We start from the raw sequence: 15910 nt of genomic DNA on the forward strand, positions 1-15910 counted from the left end.
ACTGTACTATGTGATAACTTTTGGTAACAGGTAATGAGAAGAGCCTTTAACTCCCACTATGACAGAACTGCAGGTTTGTTCTTTGTCACAAAGGTTTTCCTCCACTGTGGTAATTTCACAACATCCCCAGGGGTCCTGAGGTGTTTTCTGGGGTGATGCAAATAGTTCTGAAACTGTTGGGATGGTGTGACTGCATGTCCTGTTGAACTTCTGTTGAACTTCAGACCTAGGATCAAAAGTATGCATCAGAGTATGATGGGGGACCCAGTGACAGGGAATACTGCCTTGGCCTTGAGCTTCACTGGTGAGATGTAATTTCTGGAATCCCAAGCTCCTGAGATGATTGGGAAGGTCTGGACTAAGGACAGCTTGTCTTGGATTAGTGTCAGGTCAGGGAGCATTTAAACAGGTTGGACATAGTCCAGTGAAGAAGTTCATGAGACCTGATATGATGCCTCTCTGAGGACTGAAAGAATAGTTGTCTTTGCTGTTAGACCTTTTTTTTTTTTTGGTACAGAAGAAGATGTAAAGGAGAGGTGACTTGATTTGAAATAAACTGAAGCTCAGTTCACCTTTTCCAAGGTTGGTTTAGTGTCCTTTGCTATGTCTCAGGGGAAACAGCAATTCTCTCCAGAGGTCAGTGATGGTTAAAATCGTGATTACAGACTTCTGAGCTGTTTGATTCCAAGAACTTGGGGTTTGTTCTGTCTTTTCCTTCTAACTCTTAGCTTGTAATTACCTCTTACAGATTTATTCTTTTTGAGGAGGAGTTAGTAGTGTTCCAGTAGAGTTTGTGCTGTTACTGCCTTATTTCATCCTCTGAAAACTTCCTTAATGTGCTTTTAATAGTGCATGAAAAGAAACACAGTAAACTTCTGTAAGGCTCCATCCTTTCTTCCTCTAAGGTGTCATTAGCTAATGTAAGGCTCTTTCTCATGAAAACTGGTGTTTTCAAGTAAAAAAAAAAGAAGCTTTGGGCTAGTGCAGAGAAGGAAATTGTCCCACAACAGGAGGGATGAGGGTCAGACATTTGTCTGGGTGCAATATCCATATTAGTGGTCTCTGATACTTGGCTGCTTGATTTTTGGCTTTGTCTGTAGTAGGCATTTGCCTTGGCTCCTGCAGTCAGCACTTTGTCACGTGTGTCTGGCGTGCCCTGAAGTGGGAATAGCATCAGAGGGGTTTGCTCCTGTCTCTTGCAGACCCCACGAATGACTTCTCCTCTCTTCATCTGGTCTGTATGAGAGCATATGTGAGTTAGCAACTGCTGAGGACAAGAGCTGATTTAGACATAAGGAAAGTCTTTATCTCCATTTCACCCGTGGAAATAGTGTGTGTGTGTGTGTGTATATAAATATATATATACACACTATTTAAAAAATATATATCTGTAAGGTGTACTTTTGAGTCATGCTTAGTACTCATGTCATAAGTCTTTCCTTAAAGGCTTCCTCCTTGCCCAAGGAAGCTGCCCAGCTCTTGCAGGTGTGTTTTGAGCTGACTGTGTGGTGACTGCTCTTGCAGCCGCAGTCTGGCAGAGGCGTGTTCCGACGGGGATGTCAACGCTGTCCGGAAGCTGCTGGATGAAGGGCGAAGCGTAAATGAACACACTGAGGAAGGGGAGAGTCTCCTTTGCTTGGCCTGTTCAGCAGGATATTATGAATTGGCACAAGTAAGTAACAAATACAAGACTAAACCTTTGTCTGAGGGGGCCTCTTTGATAGGCAAACGTTTTAGTCCTTCTGGTTATTGTAATTTTTTATTGTTTAGAATATAGGTCAGTGCAGCTTGTTATGGGTTTCCAGTTATTGCTTGGGTTTTTTAATGGAAAATGCAGTCATATGTGCCTTTAGGTTGAAGGGACTTATCTGAGGAATGAATCTTATGTTTTATGATGCATCTACTTTTCTGGCATTGTTCTAGATGCAGTTCAGCTGTTCTGCCAAGCAAGAGGATCTAAAATAGCAGCAAACCCAAATACTACAACTGATTCCCTTCTAAAAACTCATGTGTCGGTCACACAATCCTTTTTTTTTTTTAATCACATTTTTATCAACACTGCATTAATTTCTGTTAATTTTGGGGCTGTATTGCTTCTGTGTGTAAGGGCAGAATTTGTGCTGCCTTGATTATGTTCAGGTGATAGTTCTCAGAAAGTGAGAGCTCAAAAAGCTTTGTGTTTTGGTGCCAGATCAGAAGACAGGGAGAGAACTGTTCACCTCTGAGCTTGACCCCTGGGTGCTCTGGTCATTAATGCAAGTGACAGTTCCTGTGCTGTCACTCTGGCCAGCGAGTTGCCCTGGGACAACTAAAAGCAGAAGGTTGGGTGTTACAATTTACTGACTGGGGTGAACTTTCTCCCAGGTGCTGCTGGCAATGCACGCCAACGTCGAGGATCGAGGGAATAAGGGCGACATCACTCCCTTGATGGCAGCTGCCAGCGGGGGCTACGTGGATATTGTTAAACTCCTCCTTGTCCACTGTGCAGATGTCAATGCACAGTCCTCCACAGGTAACTGGGCAGTTAGTAAGACTGCTGTCTTAAGCCCTGTTTTTGTCTGACACTTTCATTCACAAGAAAACGTGACAGAAACTTAAGAATAGGCCAGATCCACAGCAGACATGTTTAGGGTCTTAACTGGCCATTATTAAAGATGGTTTTTAACATAAACTCTAATGGAAAGCAGTGAAAACCACTGTGGTGTTAGATAACCAGAAAAATACATGAAATTTAGCTTTTCTCATTGATACAATCCAAAATGACCCAGTAAGACACATCCAATCCAGACCAGTTATTTCTGCATGGTGCTTTTTACCAAAGAGGGGTTACAATTCTTCGAGCATTGAATGGTCTCTACATTGCTGGTGCTTGATCACAGCTTAACTAACCTTGCTGAGAGCATTAACCTGCAGCTGGATTGTGTTAATATTAAGACAGGATTTAACCAGAGTTTTAAATGCTGATGTGGTGGAAGGGGCTCTCATGCAAAGTCCTTCTCTGCAGGGAACACGGCTCTCACGTACGCCTGTGCCGGGGGCTTTGTGGACATAGTGAAGGTGCTACTGAAAGCTGGTGCTAACATAGAAGACCACAATGAGAATGGACACACCCCCCTGATGGAAGCAGCCAGTGCAGGGCATGTGGAGGTTGCCAGAGTATTGCTGGAGTACGGTGCAGGAATCAACACTCACTCCAACGAGTTCAAAGAAAGTGCACTTACACTCGCATGCTATAAAGGTATTGTCTCTTGCCTTGTTTTGTGGTTCTGTTTGAATTTATTTGCTAGGATTCATCTAACTAAAGCTTCCAGCCATACTTGGAGTACTTTCTTGAGAGTTTTGGAGTACTGGGTTTTGCTTTTAAACTCAGTATAACAAAATGCTCATCCATGGCGAAGTGGTGCTAAGTCTGTGCTTCTGTCCTGATGTGATGGACGTGTGTTTGACACGTTGCAGATGAGAACTTTTAACTGGCTGTGTCCAAACTGGTGCTTTGACACACTGCCACACACCCTTCCCCCACTACCACGTTCCCTATTTTATTCACGTTCCCCTCACCAACAGCCTGTGAATTCTGAAAGCATCTCTGTTGGTTCTTCATAAAATGTGAAGTTGGAATGAGTGATCCCCATTAGAAATACCTAATGGGGTGAAAATGCCACCATTATTACTGGTTTCTTTTCCTTCAGTATAATTTTGGAGGATGACTGTGAATTCTTATGGATTATGAACTTCTAGGGACTTTACTTAATTTCTTTTGCTTAAAGCTTTTATTTAAAGCTTCTATATAAAGTAAGAGTGCAATGGTAATCCAGTGTGCTTCCAAGGTTTGTTTCCCAACAATTGCTTTTGTATAAATAGAAACTCTAAGGATGTGGATTATTATCATAGTAGCTTTAGGCTTTGCCTTTGTGATTAGAATTGGAGGACACATACTGTGTATAACCCATGTGAAAACTTGTACCTGGATTTGTCATGGCTTTCCTGCAGCATATGGTAGTTCCTTACAGAGAAATTCCAGTGACAACACTCCTGGATGTGTCGGAGCATCATTCTTATTTCTTGTGACCTAAAACTTAACAGAGTGATGGAATCTAAAATCTCCATTGACTAGAGATGTCCTGTGTTATCTTTGGCAAGATAGTTGAACTACCTTGTTTTCCTGTCAGTTTATGGAAGACTGAGTCTTGCCTTGGGGGAGGATGCTCATTGAGATGATAAAAATCTGTAAGGGGCAAAGCCTGAAATGACATAAGCTGTAATTGAGTTGAAAAAAAAGTTTTGGTAAAGTTCAGCAGAAGCTTTTAAAAACACTGTCAACTGAGCAGTATTTTTGGGAAAGGCTGTTTGAAGTTTGCCAATTATAATGTGTGAAGATTGTCATAGCAAACTACGAAAATCTGAATTACTTCATTCAGTGTATTGTCTGTACTGCTAAAAGCTGACAATGTGAAATGCTCATTTGTTTTGATGTGTTTCATTTGAAGGCCATTTAGATATGGTTCGTTTTTTGCTTGAAGCTGGAGCTGATCAAGAACACAAAACAGACGAGATGCACACGGCGCTGATGGAGGCCTGCATGGTAAATACCTGTGTTTGTACTGCTCCCTCCTCGGGGAGAGAGGAATGCAAGAGGTGATAAAGTAAAGTGAACCTCTGCTAACAATTGGGGGCTGCAGGGGAGGGGGTGTGTTGTTACTGTAAGAAAGGCTTTACTGTAACTGCTCACAAGGAAAAAATATTGTAATTTTGGGGAGGGGTAATGTGGGTTTTTTTCAGTGCTCCCTGTGTGAAGTGTAAGAGTGATTAATTTGCAGTGCAGTGAAATAGGAGGTTGAGCCCAAGTCACTGATTGTTTTTTTAAAGCATAAGTGTTACATTCCCACCTTTGTCTTTATAAATAAGGCGTCTCAGAGTATCATGGAATGACCCTTCCAGAAGTGCACTGAGCTGGATGATTCATGCCTTCCTCTTGTTCTTTCACCACTGCAGGAAGTGTTTTGCATGAAGAGATGATTTGCTTTCTTCTAGATTTCTGTAAATGGGGTTGTGAGGTTTTTCTTTTTACCTATGGTTTTATTTTCAAACGTCATTCAGTTCTTGGCCAACTCCTAATTGCAAAGCATTCACTGAGTAAAAAATTCCCAATCCAAGAACATCATCTTCATAAAGAGTGTACTGTTGTGTCAGAGCATGTCTGCAACCAGTTTTGCCCAGACCTTGGGTGACCTTTTATCTGCTCTCTGAGCTGGGGAACTTCTTTGAAGGAAGAGCAAGGACCTTGTTTCCATAGGAAGCACAGCAAAGAGGGGGAAATGGAATTTGCTCCAAGGAGTCTGTAATCCTTAGAAGACAGGCTGCAGTGTTCCTCCAGGCTTTCTAGAGCTGGAGGATCAAGTGTTCTTTCAGTGCAGTTGTGAGGTGATGATGCAAGAGACCAAGGTCAGATTATAACATGGTGAGCTGTGTCCAAGTCTTCCCATAGTGGGCTGGTAATAGTATCCCTGAATAGTCTTCCCTGTAGCAGAGCCTGGTGCCAAAAAGGAATTCAGAAGGACACAGTTGCAGTGGGTATGTGCTGTCACCTAAAGGAGATTGCAGCATGACTACAGACTAAAGGTTTCATCAGCCCACTGTTCTGTTAGGTTGGGTTTTTTGTTGCCCTTTTTTTCCTTTCCTGGTGAAACAATCAGAGCACTGGCTTGACTTGCAGGCTGTGAAGTGCCTCGCTTGGGCAAGACAGTCATGAGGTTTGTCTGCATGTTTTTAGCTCTTAGGTGTTTCAGACTAGGTGTTCTGACTCTACAGACTGTGTATTGACCTTTAAAAGCAACAGAGAGGAAACTGAGCCTTTGAAGTCCCAGCTCCATAACAAGGAATTTGTTCCTTGTTATCGTTTGGCTGCAGCCTTGCAGAAGGGAAAAATCCACCACGTTGTTGTGGCTGTTCCCAGCCTTCACCTCTTTCCATCTGATGGATGTGGCAGGTACAGGCCCCTGAGGTGCCTGGTCTCTGATCAGCAGTTCTGTCAGAAGTGCCTCACAGCTGTGGTGTGTTTGGGTCAGGACAGTGCCACACTCAGGGTAATAATGCCTTTCATGAGGTGGCTGTTGGCTCTTAGCCAGACTCTCTGAGAACAACAGCCTGTCTTTAATGTGCAGCCTTGATTGTTGTCAGTCTCAGGTTATGTATGACCTGATTCATGGTGAACTTAAGTACTGATGGGAGGTGCATGTTTGATCTCCCTCTTACCCCCTTTCCTGTAGCTCTGTGTTACCTGTTTGAGTTACTGGCTGACAGTTCAGAACGATGAACCGGTAGTTCATTTGAAGTTGCTTCTGTTAATGCAGAAGAAATTCTTTAATTTTGGGAATTAGTGGAATTCTGAGCTTTATAACTTTTTTTTTTTGTCTATAGAATCTGTGAATCAACTACAGAGAAAATCTTTTTTTCTGCTGCTTGTTTTGAGGTTTAGTCATGGAGTGGTTGCTTGTTTGCTATCTCTATTACTGTTGTGTCCCAGAGGCTGTGCTGGATATTTAAGAAAGTCTTATCCTGTAATTTTTAAGAAAGAAAAAACCCCAACATATATCTAGCTCTTTTTCCCTCATGCATTTAAACCTAATTTAGATGTAGGTGGAAACCTAAGTGTCAGTTAAATCCAAGTATTACAGTAACTGTCATAATTGAACCACCATAAGTAAAAGGTTCTGTCTTTCTGGGGTCATTTTCAGAACTAGTATGGTTGTGTTTTGAACTACAGCATCAAGTGCCTTCCATGATGCCTGACCCCTGGGTTCCCCTCTGCTTTGCAGGACGGGCACGTGGAGGTGGCCCGTTTGCTGTTGGACAGCGGTGCCCAAGTGAACATGCCCGCGGATTCCTTCGAGTCCCCGCTCACTCTGGCTGCCTGTGGTGGGCACGTGGAGTTGGCAGCTCTTCTGATCGAGCGGGGAGCCAACCTGGAGGAGGTCAATGATGAAGGTTACACACCTCTGATGGAGGCTGCCCGCGAGGGCCACGAGGAGATGGTGGCCTTGCTGCTGGCACAGGGTGAGGTCCCGTTGGGAAGGGCACAGTGTGATCCTTTGCCATCACATTGCTCTGATGTCGCTGCTGTCCCCACAGAACAAAGCCCCCCAAACTTTGGGAGGATGAGCATTCACCTTCCCATCCTGTGTCTGGCCAGACCAGTAACGTTTTGTTTTGTTTCCCTTCCCAGGGGCAAATATAAATGCACAGACAGAAGAAACACAGGAGACAGCCCTTACCCTGGCGTGCTGTGGAGGCTTCTCTGAAGTTGCTGACTTCCTTATTAAGGCAGGAGCTGATATAGAACTTGGCTGCTCAACACCTTTGATGGAAGCTGCTCAAGAAGGTCATCTTGAATTGGTGAAATACTTGCTGGCAGCAGGTATGTGTTCAGTGCAAGTGATCAAACCCACAGAGGTCATAGACTTGATATTCTGTGTGATTGAGAAGATACCTGGGCTTGATAGTGGTGATGTTGTAACAAGAAACTATATTCTCAGATACTTTAGCAAGAAGGAGAAAGCATATGTTGCACCTCAGTATTGTTTGATACTTTTAACAGAGGAAAGTGCCTCCTGGAGCACTGGATCCTGCTCCATATCTAGAAAGCATCCACACTCATGAGGAACATTGTTTCCAGCTATCTGCATTTGGGACAAAATTTTAATACAGATAATGCTTGGTTTTGCATCCTACTCCAGCTCTGACTGAGCCTGGCTATCTCATTCAGCCACCCTGAATAACCAGTTCTTTAGGAATTGTGCCCTGAGAAGTAGTGTGCAAGGCAGATCCTGGAAGTGCTGAATTTCTGTGATGAGTGAGTTTTACTGCTACATTATACAGTAGTAAATTAAATCTTGCTGGAGTTGGGGCAAAGCAATGCTTCAGTGTTCACCTGTCAGTTTAAAGTTGGTGGAGTCTAAATGTTTTGCTTAAAATAACAAATAAGAAAGGACCTGTATTTTGGAAATCTTCCTTATTGTGGAAGGGGATTAGTTTGTATGCTCTTTCCTAAGAATAAGCATAAAATTATCTGGATCTGTAATTCTAGAAAGTAAAGCTCCCTGCTCATCGAGGGACAGTAACAACTGTGCCACTTTGTGCAGTGACACCAGCATGTGACCACCTGTCACCAACTCCCTTGGAACACTCCCTGCTTGCACTTCACTGCTGATAGTGTAGAAAGTTAATTGAGGAGCCTTGTTTTGGCATCAGGGAGTCTCTAAATATATCTCACACCTTGAAAATAAGAAGTTGGCTAATCGTGTTGGCATCTCTTTTTTTAAGAATAATGTGTTACTTATAATTTATGGTTTTCACAGAGCTCTGGTGTATGGGAAGCCAGACAAATTTTTTCAAGAAAATGGTTTTAAAGCAAATGATTTTAAAGAGCAGGGAAGAAGGGAAATTTGTAGGAGTGTATGGTCTTGTTGTATTAATACTAATTCAGTGACATGCATTTTGTCTGGTTTCCCTTGGCATACAGCTCCGGGTCAAATGGATAGTCTAGACAACTGTCTGGATTCACTTTTATTTGCTGTAACAACTGAAATCCTTCTTGCTGTAGAGGGACTGTAGGAATAATTGAGCATATAGGTTTAAGTGTTTAGATTGTCAGTCATGCTTTTTCCAAGCCTTGGCTTATCCCCTCTCCTCAGAGTATTTTTACTATCAGAGCAGTTTTTACCATGAGAACAATGCCCTTGGACTATGGAGATTATTGGTCAGCAGGATATAGCTGTTCTCAGAGATTTTTGTGCTACATCTGGTATGAAACACTTGCTAAGGACATGTCCAGTAAGAAGCCAATGTTGTGTTTGTAGGAGCTAATGTTCATGCCACCACAGCCACGGGGGACACAGCCCTGACCTACGCCTGTGAGAATGGACACACAGATGTGGCAGATGTGCTGCTTCAGGCTGGTGCTGATCTGGTAAGGCCTCTGCTGGGGCTTGGGGGGAAAGTGCTTTGGTTTCAGACTGTATGGCAAGCCCTGGGTGCTTAGAGAGCAAGGGAGGCACTTTTAGCAATTAAGATTCCTGTAAGGGTGTGAAAAGAGGCATGAAAGCAGCTTTTTTTGAAGCCTGCATCTTCTGTTTGGTCTAAAAAATAAAAGTTCCTATGGGTGATCTTTCATCCATTAGTGAAGAGCTTTAGCTGTAGCTTACATACAGCTGTTTATACTCATTTCAGTCTAATCCAGAAGTTTAACTGTTTAGGAGGATATATTTCTGTGTTGCCAATAGTCATTATGCTATTTTATTATTCCCAGACTCCTGTGGATTAGAGATTACCTGCTCCACTGCTCTGGATTTAAAATGTTTTAGTATGAGGAACTACTGCTTCTCTATGTCACTCTGAACACTGTTAGACTCTTAACTTTTGCAAACTACAGCACAAAACCCCAAATGGAGCAATGCCTTTAAAATGAGCAGCATAATCTGATCTCTTTTTATTCTAACTCTTGGGTTTAGCACATTGCTTTCCCTGTGTTTATTTTCTGTGATGTAAGTTGTTTGCTTAATTGCCTTTTTTTCATATCATGTAGCAGGAGACCCCAAACTGCCTCTTCACCAGCTACAGGGATATAACATTTGGCTTTTAATCAGTAGAAAGCAATGGATACATTAGTCTTCCAAAGGAGTTTAGGAACCTATGTCAAACAAGGCTTAAGATTGTTCTTTTGGTTGCCTTTTTGTTTTCCTCCCACTGTTCTCTTTCCCCCTCACACACAGTCACTGCTTCTGTGTTTTATTTTGTTTGGGGAGTGGGTTGGGGTTTTGGTTGGATATTCTGGGATTTTTAGTTCCTTTTAAAAAAACCAAGAATGCCAGAACAGTTTATCATTGAACCTGATAAACTTAATGAAGTTACTTAAATTTCATTCTTTAATGAAGTTTTTAAAGTTTATATTTACAACTGTGAAAAAATTAATACTGTAATTGGGAATAATATTTCAACTCTTCTTTGGTTTATACTTTTTTTCAGGCTTTACTAATTATTCTGCAGTAATGTTCTGCTTTATTTGTTCTTATCAGGGAGAAAGGTCATGTTAATGGAGGGAGGGATGTGTGTTTGTGGGTTTTTTGGCTCATGTGCTGCACTTTGCTCAATTCAATGTTGAGTACTGAGCATCAGCCACTTCACTAGAGGCAGAATTGGTTTTGGTGGGTTTATTGGGTATTTAAAAAAAAGAAATTGTAGTAGTTGGTTATATAAAGGTATAACCCATGGTGTATCTCACTGGGGAGAGCAAAGCCTCAAATGAATAAAAAAAAAAAGAAAACCAAAATGCTATGCATAAACTTTTAAAAACATGAAAGAGTTACTGCTTAAATATCACTTCAAATTCTTGGAATTGTCATTTTCCCCCTCCCCTCACTCAGGTGAGCAGTGCTTGTGGCCATCAGCACCTGGTTCTGACCAGGATTGCTGAGGACAATCTCGGGCCTTCCTAAAGTGAAGCTTTATTTTACTGCATTTCTTGTACTGCCAATTAAAATGTGGAGCAGGCAAGGAAAACAGAGTAAGGCAGGAAAAGAAAGTTGCTTTGAAAAGAAGACCTGCCACGTAAATCTGTCAGTTCTGACTTCTGATTGTAAGAAAGTGGGGATAAAGCCTGTAAAATGGTACATGAGGTGCCTCAGGTTTGAAAGTTTCTGTTCAAACCCTTGTGTTGCTTTGCATTATTGAAAGTTGGGAGCTGTTCTGAGTGGATTTGTTATCTTTTCATGGGGTGGGGAAAGGTTCTGAAGGGCATTACTTTACTACTGGGTATGAAAAGGCTGCTTTGGCAGTACCATGGGAGATTATTCCTCTAGATTTCAATTTTGATTTATATGAGTTTAGATGATTCTGCCAAGTTGTCCCAGGAAGTTGGGAATCAAATGAAGATCTGGACTTAGACTTGTAGTTTGTCTGTCTTTGTCCACCTAATTTTACTCTCCTGCTGGTGTTCAGACACAGCAACTGAAAGTACATCTCCAGTTGCTTTTCTTCCTTTCCTTTTTCATCCTGCAACTCCTGTCCTTCCTGGGATTGCTTTCACTGTTGTTTCATTGGAAACTTTCATTATCTCTGAGGTTTAGACATGCAACATCTTGCCCTTTTTGAGGAAAATGCTGGTTAAGTCTTAAACACTAAAGTAAAACAGAGCTGAGGGCTGTTCTCTGATTTCAAGGATGAATGGCACCCATGGATTCTAGATTGAGGAAAGGAAGTTGATCTTTCTTTCCCAAATACTCTTGAGCTAAAGGAACAATAAAAACACTGGATGTCAAAATCTGTCATGATCAGTTCTCCCATTTCTTCCCAGTTCAGAACCTTTGTTCTGTATTTGGAAAGCATATGATGTGTTTTAAGACCTTGGCTTCTCAGGGGTCTCCTCAGTTGTGAGGAGGTTGGGACTGAGAGGGATCTGAGGTACTGGCTCTGAGCCTGCAGGTGTGGAGAGGAGCCTCTTGGGTGCTGGGTTATCCAAGTGGGCAAAGAGCAGGAGGTGTTTCTCTCAGAGGGTTTCCTGAACTGTGCTTATTGAAAACTGGCATCTTCCAACTGAGCTGAAGTTACCCAGCTCACTCTCCTCAGCTGAGTCCTGCGTGTTGCTCCTGCCCACTTGAGGTTTCTCAATCAAAAACAGAACCTAGAGCTAAAGTTTGAGCATGTTCTGCAGTGATGGTGGGGAGGCCCTGGCACAGGTTGCCCAGAGAAGCTGTGCCTGCCCCATCCCTGGAAGTGTCCAAGGCCAGGTTGGATGGGACTTGGAGCAACCTGGGCTAGTGGAAGGTGCCCCTGCCCATGGCAGGAGGGTCAGAACTGAATGGTCTTTGAAGGTTCTGTCCAACCCAAACCATTCCATGATCATTTTATGATTCAGAGTTTTGTCTGAACTGGGAGGGATCATCACCACCACGTCTCAGCACAAAGCAGGTGTTGTTCTGGCAAGTGAAAAGGGAACTGTTGCTTTTCAGGTGCTGATCCTCTGGCCTAGGTATCAAGTATGTAATTCAGTTTGGGCACCAGTGAAGACCTTGAGAACTCTGTTAGACTCATGAAGCAATGTGGCTTTGTAAGAACCAGAAGTCAAAGAAAGTGATGTTTGGGATGAACTTTCTCCAGTTTGTGGTTAATTTTTCTGTAAAACTCTGCAGTGACAAGTTGTACTAGAAATGAGCAGTGTCAGAGTGCTCATCTGTGTCTGTCTGCTGGAGAGCTGCTCAATCCTCTGTGATACTTTGATGAATTTGTGTCTCCTTGTGACTGTTTGTTCCTGAACTCTGGCTTGTTAACAATTCCTGAGTGCTTTTCTGATGCCCTTCTTTTAGGGATCTTTTCCATGTCCTTACAAAGTTGTCCTGTCAAAATCTGTAGCAAAACTAGCTGGCAGGCCTACACCTTTCCTTGTTAATATATGCATTTTGAAATGAGCTTGCTTTTGCCAAGTATATGAATGACTTAATCTGAGGCACAGCTGAAGCCTTCAGCCTGTGATCCCATCTGTGCCGTAGTTGCATTCTAGTTCCCCCATCCTCATCAGGATTAGGGATTTCCAGGGTCTCAGCTTGAACTCCTGCCACTGGACCAGTGTAAATTTTATTTATTTGCAAACTTTAAGGGGGGACAGAACACCTACTTTAGGTTTTGTGATTAGTAGGAGTAAAATTTTGGAGACTGGAACTCTGAAATATGAATCAATAAAAACATTTTTGAAAGCTGGTTTAAAAGCTTCAGGGAAAAATAACCAGCACTTCAGTAATACATTTATTTACCTGTGTGGCAAGGATTGTCTAATCTCAAAGGTGAGAGGATAGTTTTTCCTAAAGGAATTATCTTTTTTGTTTCTTCTTTGTGTCTTTCCTAGCAGTCACCTTCATCTCAAAGGTTGTATAAGACATGCAAGGTACATGTGTGTTCCCACAGGAACAGAGTTGAGGACTGTAAAGCTCACAAAGAGTATTGGTGATATTTAATGGGAACTGATATCCTGCTTTTAAGCTGTCTACCTTTCAATAAACTAAAAGGACCTGTTTGGATTTCAGTTCCCTTTTGAAGTAGAATCACATCTGGATGAAAGGAGATTCTGGTCTCCTTTTTGGAGGTGACACTGCTCCTGATAAGGTGGTTGCATCTTTTCCTTTTTCAGTGAAAGCAAAAGAGAGATTGTTCTGTTTTGGACAGCGAGGAGATCCCAGCTTTTCTCAACTGGGCCATACATAAAAGAGCTTTAAATTGGGATTTTCTAATCTAGGCTTGCAGCTGTACATGAGGCTCTGCTGCACAGGAGAGTTGATCTAGTGATGGAGTTTACCTTTCTACTACAAGATGTATGGGAACTTTTATGGTGAAATAGAGAGATGGAAGAAAACCCATGAGGGCAGCTTCATCCTTGCATTTCTCTCATTTTACACTGTCAGGCTCTCCCCAAAGCTCTTAAATACTTGTTAAAATTCCACGTGTGGCTTTCTTTAAAAGACTGAAACTGGCTACCTGGCTTGAACATAACTCTAGTAGCAAAAAAACCTGAAACACATCAAACTGCCTCTTAATTCTTCTCCTATGATACAATATTTTTACAGGCAGGTTTCTGTCATGGCAGGCATCGTTGCTTGGCCTTCAGCTGATGGCATCCCTCACACTGACGTGGAGACAATTTGCTGGGGCTTGTTCTTATAAAATAAGCATTTGCATATATTTTATATAAATACAAGGAAGAAGCATATTGGAAAGGTGATGGGGGATGCTTTTGGACAACTTTCATGTTCTCTGCCCTGATTTTGATTGTCCACTGAAGCTAAAAAAAGAGATAGATACAGATATAGGTAGATATATATATATAATCTTTGGAATTCATGATTATTTGAGGTAAAAGACAGGATGTGAGTAGACAAAGGCACTGCACTGGCTCAGCTTCTTATTTTGGTGTGTTCTAGATGTCTTCCCTTAAAGCTTGAGTTGATGCTGTCTGCAAGCAGTTATTAAGGCTAAAGAGAGTGCTGGAGTCAGAGAATTAATTTCATCTTAAAATAAAATATGCATTTCTGCCTTCCAATGTGAAAAATACCATCAAAGTGCCATAAGTTTTGAAGATCTACAGCAGGTGGGCACCCAAATGGTTTGGTTTGGCTGGACTGATGGCATGTGTGGTGCTGCAAGGATTGGAAGTGTGTAGTAGCTGAGGATCAAGTTCTGCCTGCTCGAGGAAATGACAGTTGGTTAAACTGGGCAGAATCACTGCATTGCATTTAAATGAGGAATCTTCCTGGCATCCGTGTTTTAAGACTTCCAACAGTGAAGTCTGTTAGGAAGGCAGAATGTTGTAAATAATTGCACCTTACTGCTAGTTATCTGCTACATCTGAATGCAATACAGGATGGCTTTCACCGCCTAAGATGGCCTAAAATAAGTTTTGCATCTTGCCACCTTTGTATCAGTGGGGATTTAGAACTGGGTATGAAAGAGTTCAGGCAGCAGTGTCCAGGTCCTGCTCAGAGCAGAGTGGTGGTCAGGAATTCTTTGCCTCCACAGCTGCTTTGGGAGGGAAGTGCCAGCAGAAGCAGGGCTTTGCTGTGCTTCAGGCACACAGCAGCCTCTGACTTTTTAGGACCTCTTGGCAGTGGCTGAGGAAGGAAAAACTATGCCAAATACCAGAGTAAGCATCAGAGCTCAAGGGCATGCTGCTAATTCTTGCACATGTTCACATAATTAGCTTTACATGTCCTGCAAATGTTTCTGCCATGTAGACAGTCCAGAAATGTGCAGGTATTTATTGACAGTCAAGCAATCATTGCCCTGAGAGGGGAATCTGTTTATTTACAAAAAGGGCAAGTGGCTTCAGCAATAGGTCTGTAAGGTTTTCTGTCTGCCTGTGTGTGCCTGTGTATTGTACTGCTGAGTAAACACAGAAATCAGAGCACTACTGTGGGGTTTAGCCATGTGTTGAAGCAGGGGTGGACAGTAACATGGAGCTCTCATGAAGGCCCAGGAGCAAAGCAGGAGAGGGGCTGGGATGGGCTTGGATTGATGCACAGGGCCAGTTTCCAACAGAACATCCAGTCAAGAGCTTTCTTCCTCAACTTTTTGAACAGAAAACTAACTTAAAAGTGCAGCTTGCAACCAAAGCAAGCCATATGTCAAAGGACATATGCAGATTTTTCGGGAATACTGAAACTATGGGAAGGAGTTGAGTTGTTCTGTCAAATCTCTTTTTGTCTGTATTTGTAAGTAGCAGTTTCATCCACTGTCAGTACTAAATGTTAACTTTCATTTTCAGATGTACATGCAATTACAAAGTAAAGAGTGAATTTAGAGCTTGGCCTCCCAGATATTTTATTAAAAAACCCGTGGTCCTAATATATGATTGATCAGAGTGAATATTATTGGATATAGGATAATACTGAATATAGAGTGCACATACAAATGTTCCCAGGAAGGTTATGTTCTCTCTCCTTGTTCTGCAGGAGGGTTGATACCATTAGTCAGCATTCTTTATGGTATTGATCATGTCTACATGGCAGGCACATTGTCTAGTTTGTAACTGCTCTAATACAGTTGTATTCAACCACATCTTTCCAGTATCCAGAAACTTTTTAAATTAGAAAGTTGTTCTTGTCGCTCATTCCCTTTATGTTGGTTTGTATCATCCTTTTGTCATCTTTATTCTCCAGTCCTCTCAGTCAGAGACTTCTTGTGACCTGCAGTGATTTGTCTCAGTTTTGTTACTGATCCTCCTCAGTGTTTGCAGTTTTGCAGGTCTGGGGGGGCAGCACGTGGCAGCTCCAAACTGTGGCACAGCGGTTTGTGGTTATTTTACAGTTCCTGATTCTGGGTGATATTAATGTTAAATACTCCTTCCTTTTTGAGGAGAAAAGTTGCTGTTCTC

At 42.2% G+C, this 15910-nt stretch overlaps 1 protein-coding gene across 1 annotated transcript in view; it reads left to right on the forward strand.

Annotated features, from left to right (window-relative positions):
- Window positions 1-15910, forward strand: part of LOC103762933 (ankyrin repeat and KH domain-containing protein 1) — a 60917-nt gene that overhangs the window by 745 nt on the left and 44262 nt on the right. The window contains exons 2-8 of the mRNA XM_029960302.1: window positions 1525-1672; window positions 2365-2512; window positions 3005-3238; window positions 4488-4582; window positions 6816-7053; window positions 7223-7414; window positions 8856-8965. Coding sequence (XP_029816162.1) covers window positions 1525-1672; window positions 2365-2512; window positions 3005-3238; window positions 4488-4582; window positions 6816-7053; window positions 7223-7414; window positions 8856-8965 — 1165 coding nt within the window. The remainder of the gene's footprint in view (window positions 1-1524; window positions 1673-2364; window positions 2513-3004; window positions 3239-4487; window positions 4583-6815; window positions 7054-7222; window positions 7415-8855; window positions 8966-15910) is intronic.

Source organism: Manacus vitellinus, unplaced genomic scaffold, assembly GCF_001715985.3.
Source record: "Manacus vitellinus isolate BGI_N305 unplaced genomic scaffold, ASM171598v3 scaffold_25_pilon, whole genome shotgun sequence".
Taxonomy (NCBI): domain Eukaryota; kingdom Metazoa; phylum Chordata; class Aves; order Passeriformes; family Pipridae; genus Manacus; species Manacus vitellinus.